Source organism: Haliotis rubra, unplaced genomic scaffold (genome assembly GCF_003918875.1).
Source record: "Haliotis rubra isolate DU_JTF1 unplaced genomic scaffold, ASM391887v1 Scf766, whole genome shotgun sequence".
Taxonomy (NCBI): Eukaryota; Metazoa; Mollusca; class Gastropoda; order Lepetellida; family Haliotidae; genus Haliotis; species Haliotis rubra.
This window is the reverse complement of record NW_025767486.1, coordinates 150254-169408: the sequence shown is the minus strand read 5'-3', so window position 1 is coordinate 169408 and position 19155 is coordinate 150254. Positions and strand designations below refer to the sequence as shown.

The 19155-nt window shown below is 41.6% G+C and overlaps 1 protein-coding gene across 1 annotated transcript; it reads right to left on the bottom strand.

The window, feature by feature from the left end:
- Positions 1–411: 411 nt before the first annotated feature.
- LOC124260498 (alpha-(1,3)-fucosyltransferase fut-6-like) lies at positions 412–18622 on the bottom strand. Its single transcript, XM_046694828.1, has 5 exons — positions 18547–18622; positions 10780–10871; positions 2936–3996; positions 1589–1662; positions 412–419 (listed from the first exon to the last, which is right to left on the bottom strand). Exons 1-5 carry the CDS (start codon positions 18620–18622, stop codon positions 412–414), a joined length of 1311 nt encoding a protein of 436 aa, XP_046550784.1.
- Positions 18623–19155: the final 533 nt, after the last annotated feature.

Here is a 19155-nt window from a genome sequence, read left to right as displayed (position 1 = left end):
TTATCATTATAGTCACGTGTTGCTAACATTTGAACAGCTTTCGTGAATTTTAAATACATGTTTTAAGTACAAAGCAAGAGAACGGATACTATACATGTTTTGTGAGCTTAAAATATTTGCCATTGATTGTTTACAACAAGTAATATTTTGTTATTCTGGAAGGTATTTCAGCCTTAACCGTGCATATTTATCACGCTTAAATAACATATGTAACTCATCGTCAATATCACCTGTATTACAATTAGCACAAACAGCATCGTTAAGTTTGAATATATATATCTTTAAGTCTTTGTTTAAATATTTACAGAAACATATCATTACCAACACCCTGGAAAATCCAGGCATGGGAAAAAACCACATAAGAAAAGAAGATGTGTACCATCTGAAGCCCAACACTGTTTTCCATTATCATCAAGCCTCTGTAACATACGGTAACATTTCCATTATTATCCAGCCTCAGTAACATACGGTAACAATGATAGTGATAACGACAGATAGCCATCTTAAGTAACTTTAACCAGTATTTGATAACTCTAAATTGGCTGGAAACAAACAATGAGTAACGGCCAGTTTCCCCAATAACAGCTTTGTTTGAAGCATATTTTCCTATTCCTAGAAAGGTTTTAAAATAAATTAAATGAACTTTTTCAATAACTTCGAAATATTTAACTCCCCAAATTTAGGAACCATATAAAAGTATGGAGAACAGCAATGTAATAACTGAACTTTTACTCCTAAAATAAACAACTTGCCCGACTGGCAAAAGAGGATGAAGGCCGTGTGGGACTAGTAATACAAACAAACCCAGTCGACCATGCCTCATAATCATCTTACTTCTTAAATAAACAACTTGCCCGACTGGCAAAAGAGGATACCACCATAGCTGTCTCCGCTTGAATACACACGATGCTGGAAAATTCCGCACTTACATAGATTCTGGAATAAGTTTTCCAGATCATTCTATGATATTCTCAGGGTCCGATGCCTATAAGCGTGTATGCCGCATACGTCTGAACATAGCACGTGTGTACATATAGCACTCCTGTGTCGCTTACTGAATTCATATACTGGACAAAAATAGTTAGGGATAAATGGAAATTATGAATAATGATCTATTTATTCGTTAACATGCTGATAAAATATCAATGTTTAAATACCAATATCCCTAACTTATTTTGTCCAGTATATTTAACCCTAATCCTGTCTAAGCCTAAGAAGATTATAGATTGAACCTATGTAATGCAGGTAGAAAGAATGTTCGGCAGCTGTGGTTCATATGATATTCTATGGTAAATCCTGAGTCAAGTAAGACAGTTTGAGTGGAGGGTGTGGTCGATCGACCAGCAAGGGGTCAGTCAGACAGTTTGAGTGGAGGGTGTGGTCGATCGACCAGCAAGGGGTTAGTAAGACAGTTTGAGTGGAGGGTGTGGTCGATCGACCAGCAAGGGGTCAATACTGACTATTGTAGTTTGGAAGATTGAGCAATGATCATGCCTTCAGTTTGTTACAGTTAATAACCTACATTATATTATTCCTCCATGTCTTGACATGACTAATACTTGATGATGTATTTCTACATGTTGGTTACCTTGCGAGAGGCTGTCCATTAGCTTGGTATCATCAGCGTAGAGGGAACACTGTCCCAAAATGACCAATGGAGATCTACACATGAGATAGCAACCATGACTTTAGACGAAAATTGTTTAAAATTTTAAAAAATCGTCACCAAGATAGAACTTCTTGAGAAGTGACTTGGCTTCAGCAATGTGGAAAGATGTTATCAGTTTTGGTTTGGTGAGTGAAGCCCTGGTTCACAGAATGACACACGTGAAATATACATTCCGGTGGTTTCATATTGGTGAAATAGGCACGTAATTCCGTGTCTGGCATGACGTCTGTTCTCCGTGGAAGAGTTGAATCTGATGATGTAAGAACTGGAGGAATGTAATCCCTCATATTATCATAATCATATCAGTGACCAAGCTGAGCAGATTTAAAGTGTCGGTGACTTAATGCAGCGGCGTTGGCCCGGAAAAGGGCCATTTCAATTTTAGTGTACCCGGTAAAGTGTCAAACCAGGTACTGTCAGGTATAGCCGGGAAAGCGTCATCATGCTAGTTGCAAAGAACACGGTACGGTTCAATAAAACTCTAAATCATTCAAATTATTTGTCTGTGCCTGGAAAGCCCAATTACACATCACTGGTCCAAAAATATGGCCGGTAAGGCCCCATTGTATTCTACCTATATAATTTGAAAAGTCGGTTTCCCAGTGCCTTAGTGGCTTAGTGCAGCAGTGTTAAGGTGCCGCAGTGGCTTAGTGCAGCAGTGTTACAGTGGCTTAGTGCAGCAGTTTTAAGTGGCTTAGTGCAGCAGTTTTAAATGGCTTAGTGTAGCAGTTTTAAGTGGCACAGTGGCTTAGTGCAGCAGTGTTACAGTGGCTTAGCGCAGCAATGTTACAGTGGCTTAGTGCAGCAGTGTTAAAGTAACACAGTGGCTTAGTGCAGCAGTGTAAAGGTACCACAGAGGCTTAGTGCAGCAGTGCTAAAATGGCTTAGTGCAGCAGTGTTAAAGTACCACAGTGGCTTAGTGCAGCAGTGCTAAAATGGCTTAGTGCAGGAGTGTTAAAGTACCACAGTGGCTTAGTGTAGACGTCTTATATGACGAAAACAGTTTTGAAATAATATTTAACCTCCGACCTCCGCACTTGCATCTACAGGTCAGTCGGGTGAAAACAGGTATTCTCGTGATACCACTGGTATATATCGGGGTATGTGTTCCTGTTATTGTCAATGTCCAAGAGTTTCCTACACATATCACACACAGGTTCGGAAATATACCTAGTATGTTTGTATATCCAAGCTGGAGAAGGGTTGTAGATAACGGTTTCATCCACTGCCATAAACTCATCTTTCCTTTTTAAATATCTAACGTACTCGTCTTTATCTTCGTGTAGCCATTTCAGATATGCCGCCAGATCATTCACACTTGTAAAATCATCCGTATTTATAAACGTGCCCTTTGGGAGACTTTCCAAAAACTGGACCCCTCCCCGTGCTACAAGAATGACATCTTTGTTGTACATATGGAAGAACTTTTCAGTGACGTAGTCTTTACAGAGAGAGTTTTCAAATGCTAGATAGAAGGAATAATTCCTAGATGCCAAGTCTTCACAGGTTTCTGATCCAACTTTACTTCTGTTCCCGCATTTCTTTCCACAGTCTCCAAATATCTCAACTTGGATACCCTGCTCTACCAGTCGCTTGGCAAACTCTTCACGCTTGCTCTGACTTGAACAGTGACTCACCAGCCAACCCGCCATCTTGGTTTTACTTTCTGCTATTTTACGATAATCTTTCCTGGCTGTTTTTTGTTTTTTGCGGATAATTCCGTACGGTAACCACACGTCGGAATCTCGTCGGTAAGTGCAGGTCCAGTTAAAAGAAGCCCTCCATCTGTCCATTCTGTACACACTCGATCTGACGTAGATTGGAGACTCTTGAGCGTAAAACACCCAGGTCTGTTCTGGGTATCTTGGCGGTATATTATTAGCCCTGATTTTATAATGAACATCAAATACAACGGCATCTGCACGAGGTAGCAGTTTCTCGTCCGTTGTTTCCCGACAGTTTAAATGAGGACAGTTCTTCAAGGGACGTAACTCTCCTTCATTTGTAGGTTTGACATAATTTGGTCGCAAATACCACAGTATCAGTTTAGTTGTATTCTTCTCATCACCTGTTGTACTTTCTGGAAATCCTGACCTGATGTTTGATATGTTCAGAGAACCTGAGATGTGGGCAGATCCTGGCATTACGTCATGATACTGAAGATGGATCTTCTTGTCCCTCATGTTTAACTTGACGACATTGGACCACTTCGTCATGCCGGTAGACATCAACTCTTCTGACACCAAGGTTGTCAACACAACCACCACACCAACCCCGAGAACAAGCCGGAAAAGAGCCTTTTTGCTTGGCGATCTGAAGATGTGTATCTGTAAATGGAAGAAAAACGCTTTCTATATTTCAAACACCTACTCTAGGCAGTCATATGAGTTTGTTGGTTAATACTGAGCCTCAGTCAGAAAGTATTGCGTAGCCCTTTGTGGGGGACATGGAGTACGGGGGGAGTCGTGCACTTGAGGAAGGTCACCAAGTGTTTCCAGGTTGCTGTTTGGACACAAGTGATGGTCCATGCTTTGGAACCAACGAGTTGACTGGGAAAAGGTTTCAGTTTCTGTCATAACTGAATGTAGCCACGTGCTTATTTAAAAAAAGTAGTTTGGATTTCGTCTGTCGCTACCAAAATAAATATTACACAACCTTTCATTTTTCATATGATTCTGGTACAGTTCAATATTCGTCAGTTGCTTTATAGAAGAACAAAGTCTGGCTGATAGGTATGTGCCAAACCTCACCGAAGACATCTGTCTGTGACAGGTGCCCCCGGAGTGCAGAAAACACTCACCTGGAGAAAGCGTTCAGGTAAGTGCACCTTCCATACTTTGCGCTGTCTTAACGATAAGGTTGATTTGAACAACGACGGCTTGCTTTGACAGCAATTCACAAACCCATACTCATGTTAAGGCCGGAGTAGGTTAGAACGGACACTATAACTATAAGGGTGTGGATGTCCATGTGGGGCATGCAGTGATACAGTCTATATTGACAATATGTTTGGGTTAGAACGGACACTATAACTGTAAGGGTGTGGATGTCCAGGTGGGGCATGCAGTGATAGAGTCTATATTGACAATATGTTTGGGTTAGAACGGACACTATAACTGTAACTTACTGTAAGGGTGTTGATGTCCATGTGGGGCATACAGTGATACAGACTATATTGACAATATGTTTGGGTTAGAACGGACACTATAACTGTAAGGGTGTGGATGTCCATGTGGGGCATACAGTGATACAGTCTATATTGACAATATGTTTGGGTTAGAACGAACACTATAACTGTAAGGGTGTGGATGTCAATGTGGGGCATGCAGTGATACAGTCTATATTGACAATATGTTTGGGTTAGAACGGACACTATAACTGTAAGGATGTGGATGTCCATGTGGGGCATGCAGTAATACAGTCTATATTGACAATATGTTTGGGTTAGAACGGACACTATAACTGTAAGGGTGTGGATGTCAATGTGGGGCATACAGTGATACAGTCTATATTGACAATATGTTTGGGTTAGAACGGACACTGTAACTGTAAGGGTGTGGATGTCCTTGTGGGGCATGCAGTGATACAGTCTATATTGACAATATGTTTGGGTTAGAACGAACACTATAACTGTAAGGGTGTGGATGTCCATGTGGGGCATGCAGTGATACAGTCTATATTGACAATATGTTTGGGTTAGAACGGACACTATAACTGTAAGGGTGTGGATGTCAATGTGGGGCATACAGTGATACAGTCTATATTGACAATATGTTTGGGTTAGAACGGACACTGTAACTGTAAGGGTGTGGATGTCCTTGTGGGGCATGCAGTGATACAGTCTATATTGACAATATGTTTGGGTTAGAACGGACACTATAACTGTAAGGATGTGGATGTCCATGTGGGGCATGCAGTAATACAGTCTATATTGACAATATGTTTGGGTTAGAACGAACACTATAACTGTAAGGGTGTGGATGTCAATGTGGGGCATACAGTGATACAGTCTATATTGACAATATGTTTGGGTTAGAACGGACACTGTAACTGTAAGGGTGTGGATGTCCTTGTGGGGCATGCAGTGATACAGTCTATATTGACAATATGTTTGGGTTAGAACGAACACTATAACTGTAAGGGTGTGGATGTCCATGTGGGGCATGCAGTGATACAGTCTATATTGACAATATGTTTGGGTTAGAACGGACACTATAACTGTAAGGGTGTGGATGTCAATGTGGGGCATACAGTGATACAGTCTATATTGACAATATATTTGGGTTAGAACGGACACTGTAACTGTAAGGGTGTGGATGTCAATGTGGGGCATGCAGTGATACAGTCTATATTGACAATATGTTTGGGTTAGAACGGACACTATAACGGTAACTTACTGTAAGGATGTGGATGTCCATGTGGGGCATACAGTGATACAGTCTGTATCGACAATATGTTTGGGTTAAAACGGACACTGTAACTGTAAGGGTGTGGATGTCAATGTGGGGCTTGCAGTGATACAGTCTATATTGACAATATGTTTGGGTTAGAATGAACACTATAACTGTAAGGGTGTGGATGTCCATGTGGGGCATACAGTGATACAGTCTATATTGACAATATGTTTGGGTTAGAACGGACACTATAACTGTAACTAACTGTAAGGGTGCGGATGTCAATGTGGGGCATGCAGTAATACAGACTATATTGACAATATGTTTGGGTTAGAACGGACACTGTAACTGTAAGGATGTGGATGTCCATGTGGGGCATGCAGTAATACAGTCTATATTGACAATATGTTTGGGTTAGAACGGACACTATAACTGTAACTTACTGTAAGGGTGTGGATGTCCTTGTCGGGCATGCAGTAATACAGTCTATATTGACAATATGTTTTGGTTAGAACGGACACTGTAATTGTAAGGGTGTGGATGTCAATGTGGGGCATGCAGTAATACAGTCTATATTGACAATATGTTTGGGTTAGAACGGACACTATAACTGTAACTTACTGTAAGGATGTGGATGTCCATGTGGGGCATACAGTGATACAGTCTATATTGACAATATGTTTGGGTTAGAACGGACACTATAACTGTAACTGTAAGGGTGTGGATGTCCATGTGGGGCATGCAGTAATACAGTCTATATTGACAATATGTTTGGGTTAGAACGAACACTATAACTGTAAGGGTGTGGATGTCCAGGTGGGGCATACAGTGATACAGACTATATTGACAATATGTTTTGGTTAGAACGGACACTGTAACTGTAAGGGTGTGGATGTCCTTGTGGGGCATACAGTGATACAGTCTATATTGACAATATGTTTGGGTTAGAACGAACACTATAACTGTAAGGGTGTGGATGTCCATGTGGGGCATACAGTGATACAGTCTATATTGACAATATGTTTTGGTTAGAACGGACACTGTAACTGTAAGGATGTGGATGTCCTTGTGGGGCATGCAGTGATACAGTCTATATTGACAATATGTTTGGGTTAGAACGAACACTATAACTGTAAGGGTGTGGATGTCCAGGTGGGGCATGCAGTTATACAGTCTATATTGACAATGTGTTTGGGTTAGAACGGACACTATAACTATAAGGGTGTGGATGTCCATGTGGGGCTTGCAGTGATACAGTCTATATTGACAATATGTTTGGGTTAGAACGGACACTATAACTGTAACTTACTGTAAGGGTGCGGATGTCCATGTGGGGCAAGCAGTGATACAGTCTATATTGACAATATGTTTGGGTTAGAACGGACACTATAACTGTAAGGGTGTGGATGTCCATGTGGGGCATGCAGTAATACAGTCTATATTGACAATATGTTTGGGTTAGAACGGACACTATAACTGTAACTAACTGTAAGGGTGTGGATGTCCTTGTGGGGCATACAGTGATACAGTCTATATTGACAATATGTTTGGGTTAGAACGGACACTATAACTGTAACTAACTGTAAGGGTGTGGATGTCCATGTGGGGCATGCAGTAATACAGTCTATATTGACAATATGTTTGGGTTAGAACGGACACTGTAACTGTAAGGGTGTGGATGTCAATGTGGGGCATGCAGTAATACAGTCTATATTGACAATATGTTTGGGTTAGAACGAACACTATAACTGTAAGGGTGTGGATGTCAATGTGGGGCTTGCATTGATACAGTCTATATTGACAATAAGTTTGGGTTAGAACGGACACTGTAACTGTAAGGGTGTGGATGTCAATGTGGGGCATGCAGTTATACAGTCTATATTGACAATATGTTTGGGTTAGAACGAACACTATAACTGTAAGGGTATGGATGTCAATGTGGGGCATGCAGTGATACAGTCTATATTGACAATATGTTTGGGTTAGAACGAACACTATAACTGTAAGGGTGTGGATGTCAATGTGGGGCATGCAGTAATACAGTCTATATTGACAATATGTTTGGGTTAGAACGGACACTATAACTGTAACTAACTGTAAGGGTGTGGATGTCCTTGTGGGACATGCAGTGATACAGTCTATATTGACAATATGTTTGGGTTAGAACGGACACTATAACTGTAAGGGTGTGTATGTCCATGTGGGGCATGCAGTAATACAGTCTATATTGACAATATGTTTGGGTTAGAACGGACACTATAACTGTAACTAACTATAAGGGTGTGGATGTCCTTGTGGGGCATACAGTGATACAGTCTATATTGACAATATGTTTTGGTTAGAACGGACACTATAACTGTAACTAACTGTAAGGGTGTGGATATCCATGTGGGGCATGCAGTAATACAGTCTATATTGACAATATGTTTTGGTTAGAACGAACACTATAACTGTAAGGATGTTGATGTCAATGTGGGGCATACAGTGATACAGTCTATATTGACAATATGTTTGGGTTAGAACGGACACTATAACTGTAACTTACTGTAAGGGTGTGGATGTCTATGTGGGGCATACAGTGATACAGACTATATTGACAATATGTTTGGGTTAGAACGGACACTGTAACTGTGAGGATGTGGATGTCCATGTGGGGCATGCAGTGATACAGTCTATATTGACAATATGTTTGGGTTAGAAGTGATGTACACTGCATTTGATGCGGTGTGGGTATTCAGTGCACATTTTTGGTGGTGCGGTCACTCTTTCTGATGCACATTCTACATTTCCTCCCGGATTGTTCAGTGAAAGTCTTTCCATCGTGGATCGACCAGTGGAACAACAACAAACCCCATCCCCACCTCCCATCCCCCTCCCCCAACACACACGCACACACACACTTAGTCATTCCACCTTTAGTAAGATCAGATATAAACCGCTGCATCGTTGATCTATCAGTGGAATGGGTTTCTACCCTTGTAGTAAAGACCGATATAAGATATAAACCGTTCCATCGTGGATTGATCAGTGAAATGGCTTTTCTCCCTTTTAGTAAAGACACCTATAAACCGTTCCATCGTGGATCGATAAGTAGAATGGGTTTTCCCCCTATTAGTAAAGACAGATATAAACCGTTTCATCGTGGATCGATAAGTAGAATGGGTTTTCCCCCTATTAGTAAAGACAGATAAAAACCGTTTCATCGTGGATCGATAAGTAGAATGGGTTTTCCCCCTATTAGTAAAGACAGATATAAACCGTTTCATCGTGGATCGATAAGTAGAATGGGTTTCCCCCCTTTTAGTAAAGACAGATATAAACCGTTTCATCGTGGATCGATAAGTAGAATGGGTTTCCCCCCTTTTAGTAAAGGCATAAAAACCGTTCCATCGTGGATCGATAAGATGAATGGGTTTTCCCCCCTATTAGTAAAGACAGATATAACCGTTTCATCGTGGATCGATAAGTAGAATGGGTTTTCCCCCTATTAGTAAAGACAGATATAAACCGTTTCATCGTGGATCGATAAGTAGAATGGGTTTCCCCCCTTTTAGTAAAGGCATAAAAACCGTTCCATCGTGGATCGATAAGATGAATGGGTTTTCCCCCTATTAGTAAAGACAGATATAAACCGTTTCATCGTGGATCGATAAGTAGAATGGGTTTTCCCCCTATTAATAAAGACTGATATAAACCGTTCCATCGTGGATCGATCAGTAGAATGGGTTTCCCCCCTTTTAGTAAAGACAGATATAAACCGTTTCATCGTGGATCGATAAGTAGAATGGGTTTCCCCCCTATTAGTAAAGACAGATATAAACCGTTTCATCGTGGATCGATAAGTAGAATGGGTTTCCCCCCTTTTAGTAAAGGCATAAAAACCGTTCCATCGTGGATCGATAAGATGAATGGGTTTTCCCCCTATTAGTAAAGACAGATATAAACCGTTTCATCGTGGATCGATAAGTAGAATGGGTTTTCCCCCTATTAATAAAGACTGATATAAACCGTTCCATCGTGGATCGATCAGTAGAATGGGTTTCCCCCCTTTTAGTAAAGACAGATATAAACCGTTTCATCGTGGATCGATAAGTAGAATGGGTTTCCCCCCTTTTAGTAAAGACAGATATAAACCGTTCCATCGTGGATCGGTCAGTGGAATGGGTTTCCCCCCTTTTAGTAAAGACAGATATAAACCGTTCCATCGTGGATCGGTCAGTGGAATTGGTTTCCCTCCTTTTAGTAAAGACAGATATAAACCGTTTCATCGTGGATCGATAAGTAGAATGGGTTTTCTCCCTTTTAGTAAAGACAGATATAAACCGTTCCATCGTGGATCGGTCAGTGGAATTGGTTTCCCCCCTTTTAGTAATGACAGATATAAACCGTTTCATCGTGGATCGATAAGTAGAATGGGTTTTCTCCCTTTTAGTAAAGACAGATATAAACCGTTCCATCGTGGATCGGTCAGTGGAATTGGTTTCCCTCCTTTTAGTAAAGACAGATATAAACCGTTCCATCGTGGATCGGTCAGTGGAATGGGTTTTCCCCCTTTTAGTAAAGACATATAAACCGTTCCGTCGTGGATCGATCAGTGGAATGGTGTTTCCCTCTTTTAGTAGAGACATATAAACCGTTCCGTCGTGGATCGATCAGTGGAATGGGGTTTCCCTCTTTTAGTAGAGACATATAAACCGTTCCGTCGTGTCAGTGTACCTGGAGTCCTGGAGGTAATGCCACGTGTTTGGCGCAGTGCATCTTCCTCAACCTCCACATTGTCTTCTCTACGTTGTTGATGTCGCACTGATCTGCAGCAGAAAACATGATTTTACCAAACATCTTATCAATATATTAAGCTGATTGTTTATAATTTCACACGTAAGAAATGATCTGCCAGGACATCTACTGAAAAGAAAACCATTTACTTCATGGATCGATAATGAAATGAAAGTGAACGAATATTGTTGCATGACACATCAAACGAATGTCGAGACGCATGCTGTAAATATAGTTATAGCAGAGGACGACAGGTGAAGGTCGCTATGACGTGATGACCCATGAATCATTCAGGGCCCGGTTGTTCAAAACTCGGTTATCTTTTAACCAGCCGTTAAATACATTTAACCGACTGTTACCTAATAACAGAGGGTTATCTTGTTGTTCAAAACTCTGTTAACTTTTAACAGGATGTTAACCTGACGTTAAGTTAACACACCTAAGGACCGCCGCTAACTTTTTAACAGTGTGGTTAACTCGCAAATGGCGTTCATGGCTAACACTGCTTTCATGATGCCAGTTCAGCAAAGAAAGGATAGGGTGTATCGTGGACTGGACTTCGATATTGGAAATTATTCTGACGAAGAGTTACATACGAAACTGTATCTATGCACATCATAGGAACTAAAATACATGTTGTACAAGTAGGCCTACATGACGCCTACGTTTCATGTTTTAACACTTGTGGAAAGGTTTATATATTCTTTACTACACTAAATGTGTGAATTTCTTCTGTAAATATTATTCAAACAAACACTTTCAAAGAATATAACACGTACACCCCATACCCAAGTATGATATGATATTGAACAAGGCTACATGTAGATAATTAAATTAGTTTCATGAAAACATATCCGAACGATTACATTATGATACTGAAAGTGTAATCGGCGGGATATGGTGATTGTGTATACTCTTATTCTACCGACCTTCACCTCAGAGAAATTGCCAAATACACTCCCATTTTAAGAAAGAGAAGAAGCCAGAAATGCCGATTATTGCCTTTGTTGTTCTGCGTGATTTTGCGTCAGTCATGGCGTCACGCAGCACAGAAACTTGACAGTTTTGTGTAAACACATCACATTCCTGTATTGCATCTATTTTTAATTTCCTATTTCTTGCTACTATGCTCTTCCCATGCAAATGTCTGAAAATTTGAGAAAATGCTACACAGTGTAAAGTCTGAAATTTTCTTTGTTTACTATTCAAACAGGTATCTTTCGAGCACAGCAGTTGTTTCCACCCCCAATATCTTTCGTTTCACTTTATCTAGACACTTGGTATTGGTGCCAAAAAGACCAGTTGTAATTAGATTCTAAAACGTATGAGGAATTCAGTAGGGCTGGGACGAGTAGGAAACAATGGAATCGAGTACCCGCATGTACGTACCCGAATCGGAATCGAGTACCCGGAAATGTAAGAAATACATTCGGGTCAACTTTCTGAATATTCAATCACGATTTGACAGAGATTATTGCAGAAAACTTGAACAGTTGGTAATAAGACATTAAAACTGACCTCAAGCTATTTAATTTACGTCTGTTTAACCAATATAGAGAGTAACACCATTACTTACATTCCTCGTTATAACAACGAACGTTTTGTTCCTGCTGCTACTGTAACTTAACTACTCACTGCTCATGCACAGATAAATTACAGTCATTAAAACTATGCTCCATTAATCGGACAATACCAATGATGTAAAAACCCGTGAATTTCCGGGTTAGAATATGGATCTTCAGTAACCCATGCTTGTCGTAAGAGGCGACTAACGGGATCGGGTGGTCAGACTCGCTGACTTGGTTGACATATGTCATCGGTTCCCAATTGCGCACATCGATGCTCATGTTGTTGATCACTGGATTGTCTGGTCCAGACTCGATTATTTACAGACCGCCGCCATATAGCTGGAATATTGCTGAGTGCGGCGTAAAACTCAATTCACTCACTCGCCCACTCACTCAATGATGTAAATGTGTGTTACGTCAAAAATGAAAAAGTCTGCCCTTGTCATTACAGAGCTCTCTCCCTTTCCGGATAATCGATTCCTAGAAATAGGACTCGATTCCAGCTGTACCCGACCCGGATTGGAGTACCCGAGTACCAGTCCCAGCCTTAGAATGCAGTGATTCATTTGTCGCCGCTGAATATGAAATATAAGTGATGTAATTGGCGTTTCAATACCGGCCTTCGCGAAACGTGATTTTGTAAACACTATCCAATAGGGCGCAACGTGCACTTGGGCGTTCGTGTGAGTGTATTTATGAAAACATCTGAACACGATTCCAGGCTTATCGGCAACGTTTCAGAATTATTAGTGATTTTATTAAAAACTGATATCATTGTTAATGAATATGCTATTTTTGAAAGTCTATACACAAGTAATTATCCGATTTTGTTTTGATATGTCCGTCTGGCATCCCTTCCCATAGATGGATTTTAATTATATTTTTACTAATCATTTCAGCAATAGGCCTAATTTCTTTTTCATTCTTCGAATGTTTAAATTGAAGCAAATCATCGTTTAAAAATGCTGTATTAATTGATGAAAACTTAAATAAACATAACATTATTATGTATCTATTTCTGTTGTGAGTGATATGCAGGCCTACTTCGTAGTCACTTTGATTAAATGTTATATTTGAATATCGAAACTTTTTTGTCACAGCGAACACAACACTATCTCTTGTCATTTTACACGATAATATTTGGAATTTTTAACTTATTTTATAACAATGTCTGAATGCTAATGTTATACACTGATAGGTTCATATAAGGAATACTATGGCACAATAGTATTTCTCTGCCAAATCGTTGCAGCGTTCTATAATACACTTATGAAATATAATACATGTTTTCCGTCCTTGAAGACATTGAAAAGAACTATTTATGCATTAAATGGAGGTTCACCTGATTAATGAGTATCGAGGAAATTATGTTTATCTACTACGGCCTTCTATAATGCACTTATGAAATATAATATATGATTTCCGACCGTGAAGTCATTAACAAGAATTATGCATTTTCTGCAGTCACTTGTTAATTGAACTAAATGAAGGTTCATCTGATTAATGAGTATCGAGGAAATTATGTTCATCTATAAATTAGACGCAGCTTCATGTTTTTCAAGACATCTTTCCGGATTATGCGTCTGTGAAGGCGTTCAGATAATGACGATATTGCACAGTATCATTAATGAGATTCTTGTCAAAAGTAAGGTCGGATAATAGATCGATTTTATTCAGCAGTGTTGGCCCTGGGGCCTATAGTACGATTACAGTTTGATTACTTGCACGTGGTGCTAGTAAATTATTAAGTTTCTATTGGTATTGAATGCATATTTCAGATAAAAGCTATGGTATTAATTACACAACATCTATATTGTTTGATGTTAAAAGATTTGGCAATGTGTGTTCATACATTACAATTTTTGACAGACTTGGCAAATTATCAATAAATGATATTGATAGCATCTTCACGACTTGGCCATACAGTCATGACAATTTAAGGAGTGAAAAGTAAGCGATAGGTCTTGTGGGAATTCGAAGATTCATTAAGACTGTAGCCGTCTTAGCGTAACTCTGTGTGTAATATTTATACATTTTCTATCCACGGACAACATGCTTCTAATATTAAGAGTTGGCCTCAACCATTGACTGGATTACATTCTCTTCGTCAGCAGAGAAATTTCGACTTCTCTTTTTCCTTGGGGTGCAGGCGACATTTTGCGTTTCCATTTTTGGTAAACCTGAAGTAAACTGAAAACGGAACTATGGGATATGTGGAGTTAACCAGTGACGTTAACCACACTGTTAAACTTTGACGGCGACGTTAGCTAACGGCATGACTAACCATGTTTTGAACAACGCATATTTAACGTTCGGTTACCTAACGGCCGGTTAAGGATTTAACCGGCCGTTAGGAGTTAACCGGCGGTTAAGATAACCGAGTATTGAACAACCGGGCCCAGGTGTACAATAACAATTGACGTGATGACCCATGAATCATCCAGGTGTACAATAATAATTGACGTGCTGACCCATGAATCATCCAGGTGTACAATAACAATTGACGTGATGACCCATGAATCATCCAGGTGTACAATAACAATTGACGTGATGACCCATGAATCATCCAGGTATACCCATGCTTGTCGTGAGAGGCGACTAACGGGATCGGGTGGTCAGGCTCGCTGATTTGTTTGACATGTCTTCGGTTCCCAATTGCGCAGATCGATGTTCATGATGTTGATCACTGGATTGTCTGGTCCAGACTCGATTATTTACAGACCGCCGCCATATAGCTGGAATATTGCTGAGTGCGGCGTGAAACTTAACTTACTCACTCACTCATCCAGGTATACAATAACAATTGACGTGATGACCCATGAATCATCCAGGTTTGCAATAACAATAAAAATACCTACCTCAACAGCAGCGTGAGAAGTATGACCTTTTTTCAAATTTCAGGTACTACTTCCTCCAACAGTTTGAAGATAAAACAACAGCTCACGGCTAAATCCGACGTGGTAGTAAATACATATTATTAAAAAATGTTATAAACACTGGCAGCACCATGAATGATGGCTTGTCTCCGGTTGTGTGAAGGAACAGTCACTCGTATGTCCGGGTAAGGAGGAAGAGGACTTTCGCTGCAGTCGTCCACGGCGTCGTCTTCCCGGATTACCCCTCATAATCCAGTTAATCCACCACACACGAGGAAGCAATTATTCCTTGAACAATGATCAGCGTCTTCCTTCTTGATCCACGGCTAACTACCCATTACAACTGTTAGCAACATTAAAGTGGGAATAACTGATTCTACAGGAGAAGATGAGCAACCTAGTCTAGAGATTATTATTTGACAAATAGTTCCTACACGGTATTGGAACTTGTACAGTGACACAGGTAACCCATTCATGGAACATGGTCGGATAAACACAAATGAAAGACCTAAGTTGTATATACTACTTGTTCTCAACCCATTGATAGTTTTAGGATTGGTTTATACATGTCATACAAGAGTACTGGACAGGTGAGCAGCAGAGTCCGTGTAAGGATCAGAACAGTTTGGTCAGCTCTGTCCTGTTCGCATATTCCCAAAATGTTGAAGAGGGAAACACACAGGTTCCGGGTTGGTCGAATTTCACACACTTATGTAAATAAATGCAATTTTTAACAAGTTTTATATGAATTGACATCAATCGATCAATCGATAAAGTAATGAGAAATTGCAACATCACCAAACCTGCTACAGGAATCATCGTGGGATCACACCCTGTCACTACACACTGCAACATCACCAAACTTGCTACAGGATTCATCCTGGGGTCACACCCTGTCACTACACACTGCAACATCACGCAACCTGCTAGAGGATTCATCGTGGGGTCACGCCCTGTCACTACACACTGCAACATCACCCAACATGCTACAGGATTCATCTAGGGGTCACACCCTGTCACTACACACTGCAACTTCACCCAACATGCTACAGGATTCATCTAGGGGTCACACCCTGTCACTACACACTGCAACATCACCCAACTTGCTACAGGATTCATCTAGGGGTCACACCCTGTCACTACACACTTCAACATCACCCAACATGCTACAGGATTCATCGTGGGATCACACCCTGTCATTGCACACTGTAACATCATCCAACTTCCTACAGGATTCATCTAGGGGTCACACCCTGTCACTACACACTGCAACATCACCCAACTTGCTACAGGATTCATCTAGGGATCACACCCTGTCACTACACACTGCAACATCACCAAACTTCCTACAGGATTCATCTAGGGGTCACACCCTGTCACTACACACTGCAACATCAACAAACCTGCTACAGGATTCATCGTGGGGTCACGCCCTGTCACTGCACACTGCAACATCACCAAAATTGCTACAGGATTCATCCAGGGGTCACACCCTGTCACTACACACTGCAACATCAACAAACCTGCTACAGGATTCATCCAGGGACCACACCCTGTCACTACACACTGCAACATCACCAAAATTGCTACAGGATTCATCCAGGGATCACACCCTGTCACTACACACTGCAACATCAACAAACCTGCTACAGGATTCATCCAGGGATCACACCCTGTCACTACACACTGCAACATCACCAAAATTGCTACAGGATTCATCCAGGGACCACACCCTGTTACTACATACTGCATTATCACCCAACTTGCTACAGGATTCATCCTGGGGTCACACCCTGTCACTACACACTGCAACATCACCCAACATGCTACAGGATTCATCGTGGGATCACACCCTGTCATTGCACACTGTAACATCATCCAACTTCCTACAGGATTCATCTAGGGGTCACACCCTGTCGCTACACACTGCAACATCACCCAACTTGCTACAGGATTCATCCTGGGGTCACACCCTGTCACTACACACTGCAACATCACCCAACATGCTACAGGATTCATCCTGGGGTCACACCCTGTCACTACACACTGCAACATCACCCAACTTGCTACAGGATTCATCTAGGGGTCACACCCTGTCACTACACAATGCAACATCACCCAACATGCTACAGGATTCATCGTGGGGTCACACCCTGTCACTACACACTGCAACATCACCCAACTTGCTACAGGATTCATCTAGGGGTCACACCCTGTCACTACACACTGCAACATCACCAAACTTCCTACAGGATTCATCTAGGGGTCACACCCTGTCACTACACACTGCAACATCACCAAAATTGCTACAGGATTCATCCAGGGATCACACCCTGTCACTACACACTGCAAAATCAACAAACCTGCTACAGGATTCATCGTGGGGTCACGCCCTGTCACTGCACACTGCAACATCACCAAAATTGCTACAGGATTCATCCAGGGATCACACCCTGTCACTACACACTGCAACATCAACAAACCTGCTACAGGATTCATCCAGGGATCACACCCTGTCACTACACACTGCAACATCACCAAAATTGCTACAGGATTCATCCAGGGACCACACCCTGTCACTACATACTGCATTATCACCCAACCTGCTACAGGATTCATCCAGGGATCACACCCTGTCACTACACACTGCAACATCACCCAACATGCTACAGGATTCATCCAGGGATCACACCCTGTCATTGCACACTGTAACATCATCCAACTTCCTACAGGATTCATCTAGGGGTCACACCCTGTCACTACACACTGCAACATCACCCAACTTGCTACAGGATTCATCCTGGGGTCACACCCTGTCACTACACACTGCAACATCACCCAACATGCTACAGGATTCATCCTGGGGTCACACCCTGTCACTACACACTGCAACTTCACCCAACATGCTACAGGATTCATCTAGGGGTCACACCCTGTCACTACACACTGCAACATCACCCAACTTGCTACAGGATTCATCTAGGGGTCACACCCTGTCACTACACACTGCAACATCACCCAACATGCTACAGGATTCATCGTGGGATCACACCCTGTCATTGCACACTGTAACATCATCCAACTTCCTACAGGATTCATCTAGGGGTCACACCCTGTCACTACACACTGCAACATCACCCAACTTGCTACAGGATTCATCCTGGGATCACACCCTGTCACTACACACTGCAACATCACCAAACTTCCTACAGGATTCATCTAGGGGTCACACCCTGTCACTACACACTGCAACATCAACAAACCTGCTACAGGATTCATCGTGGGGTCACGCCCTGTCACTGCACACTGCAACATCACCAAACTTCCTACAGGATTCATCCAGGGATCACACCCTGTCACTACACACTGCAACATCAACAAACCTGCTACAGGATTCATCCAGGGACCACGCCCTGTCACTACACACTGCAACATCACCAAAATTGCTACAGGATTCATCCAGGGATCACACCCTGTCACTACACACTGCAACATCAACAAACCTGCTACAGGATTCATCCAGGGATCACACCCTGTCACTACACACTGCAACATCACCAAAATTGCTACAGGATTCATCCAGGGACCACACCCTGTCACTACATACTGCATTATCACCCAACTTGCTACGGGATTCATCCTGGGGTCACACCCTGTCACTACACACTGCAACATCACCCAACATGCTACAGGATTCATCGTGGGATCACACCCTGTCATTGCACACTGTAACATCATCCAACTTCCTACAGGATTCATCTAGGGGTCACACCCTGTCACTACACACTGCAACATCACCCAACTTGCTACAGGATTCATCCTGGGGTCACACCCTGTCACTACACACTGCAACATCACCCAACATGCTACAG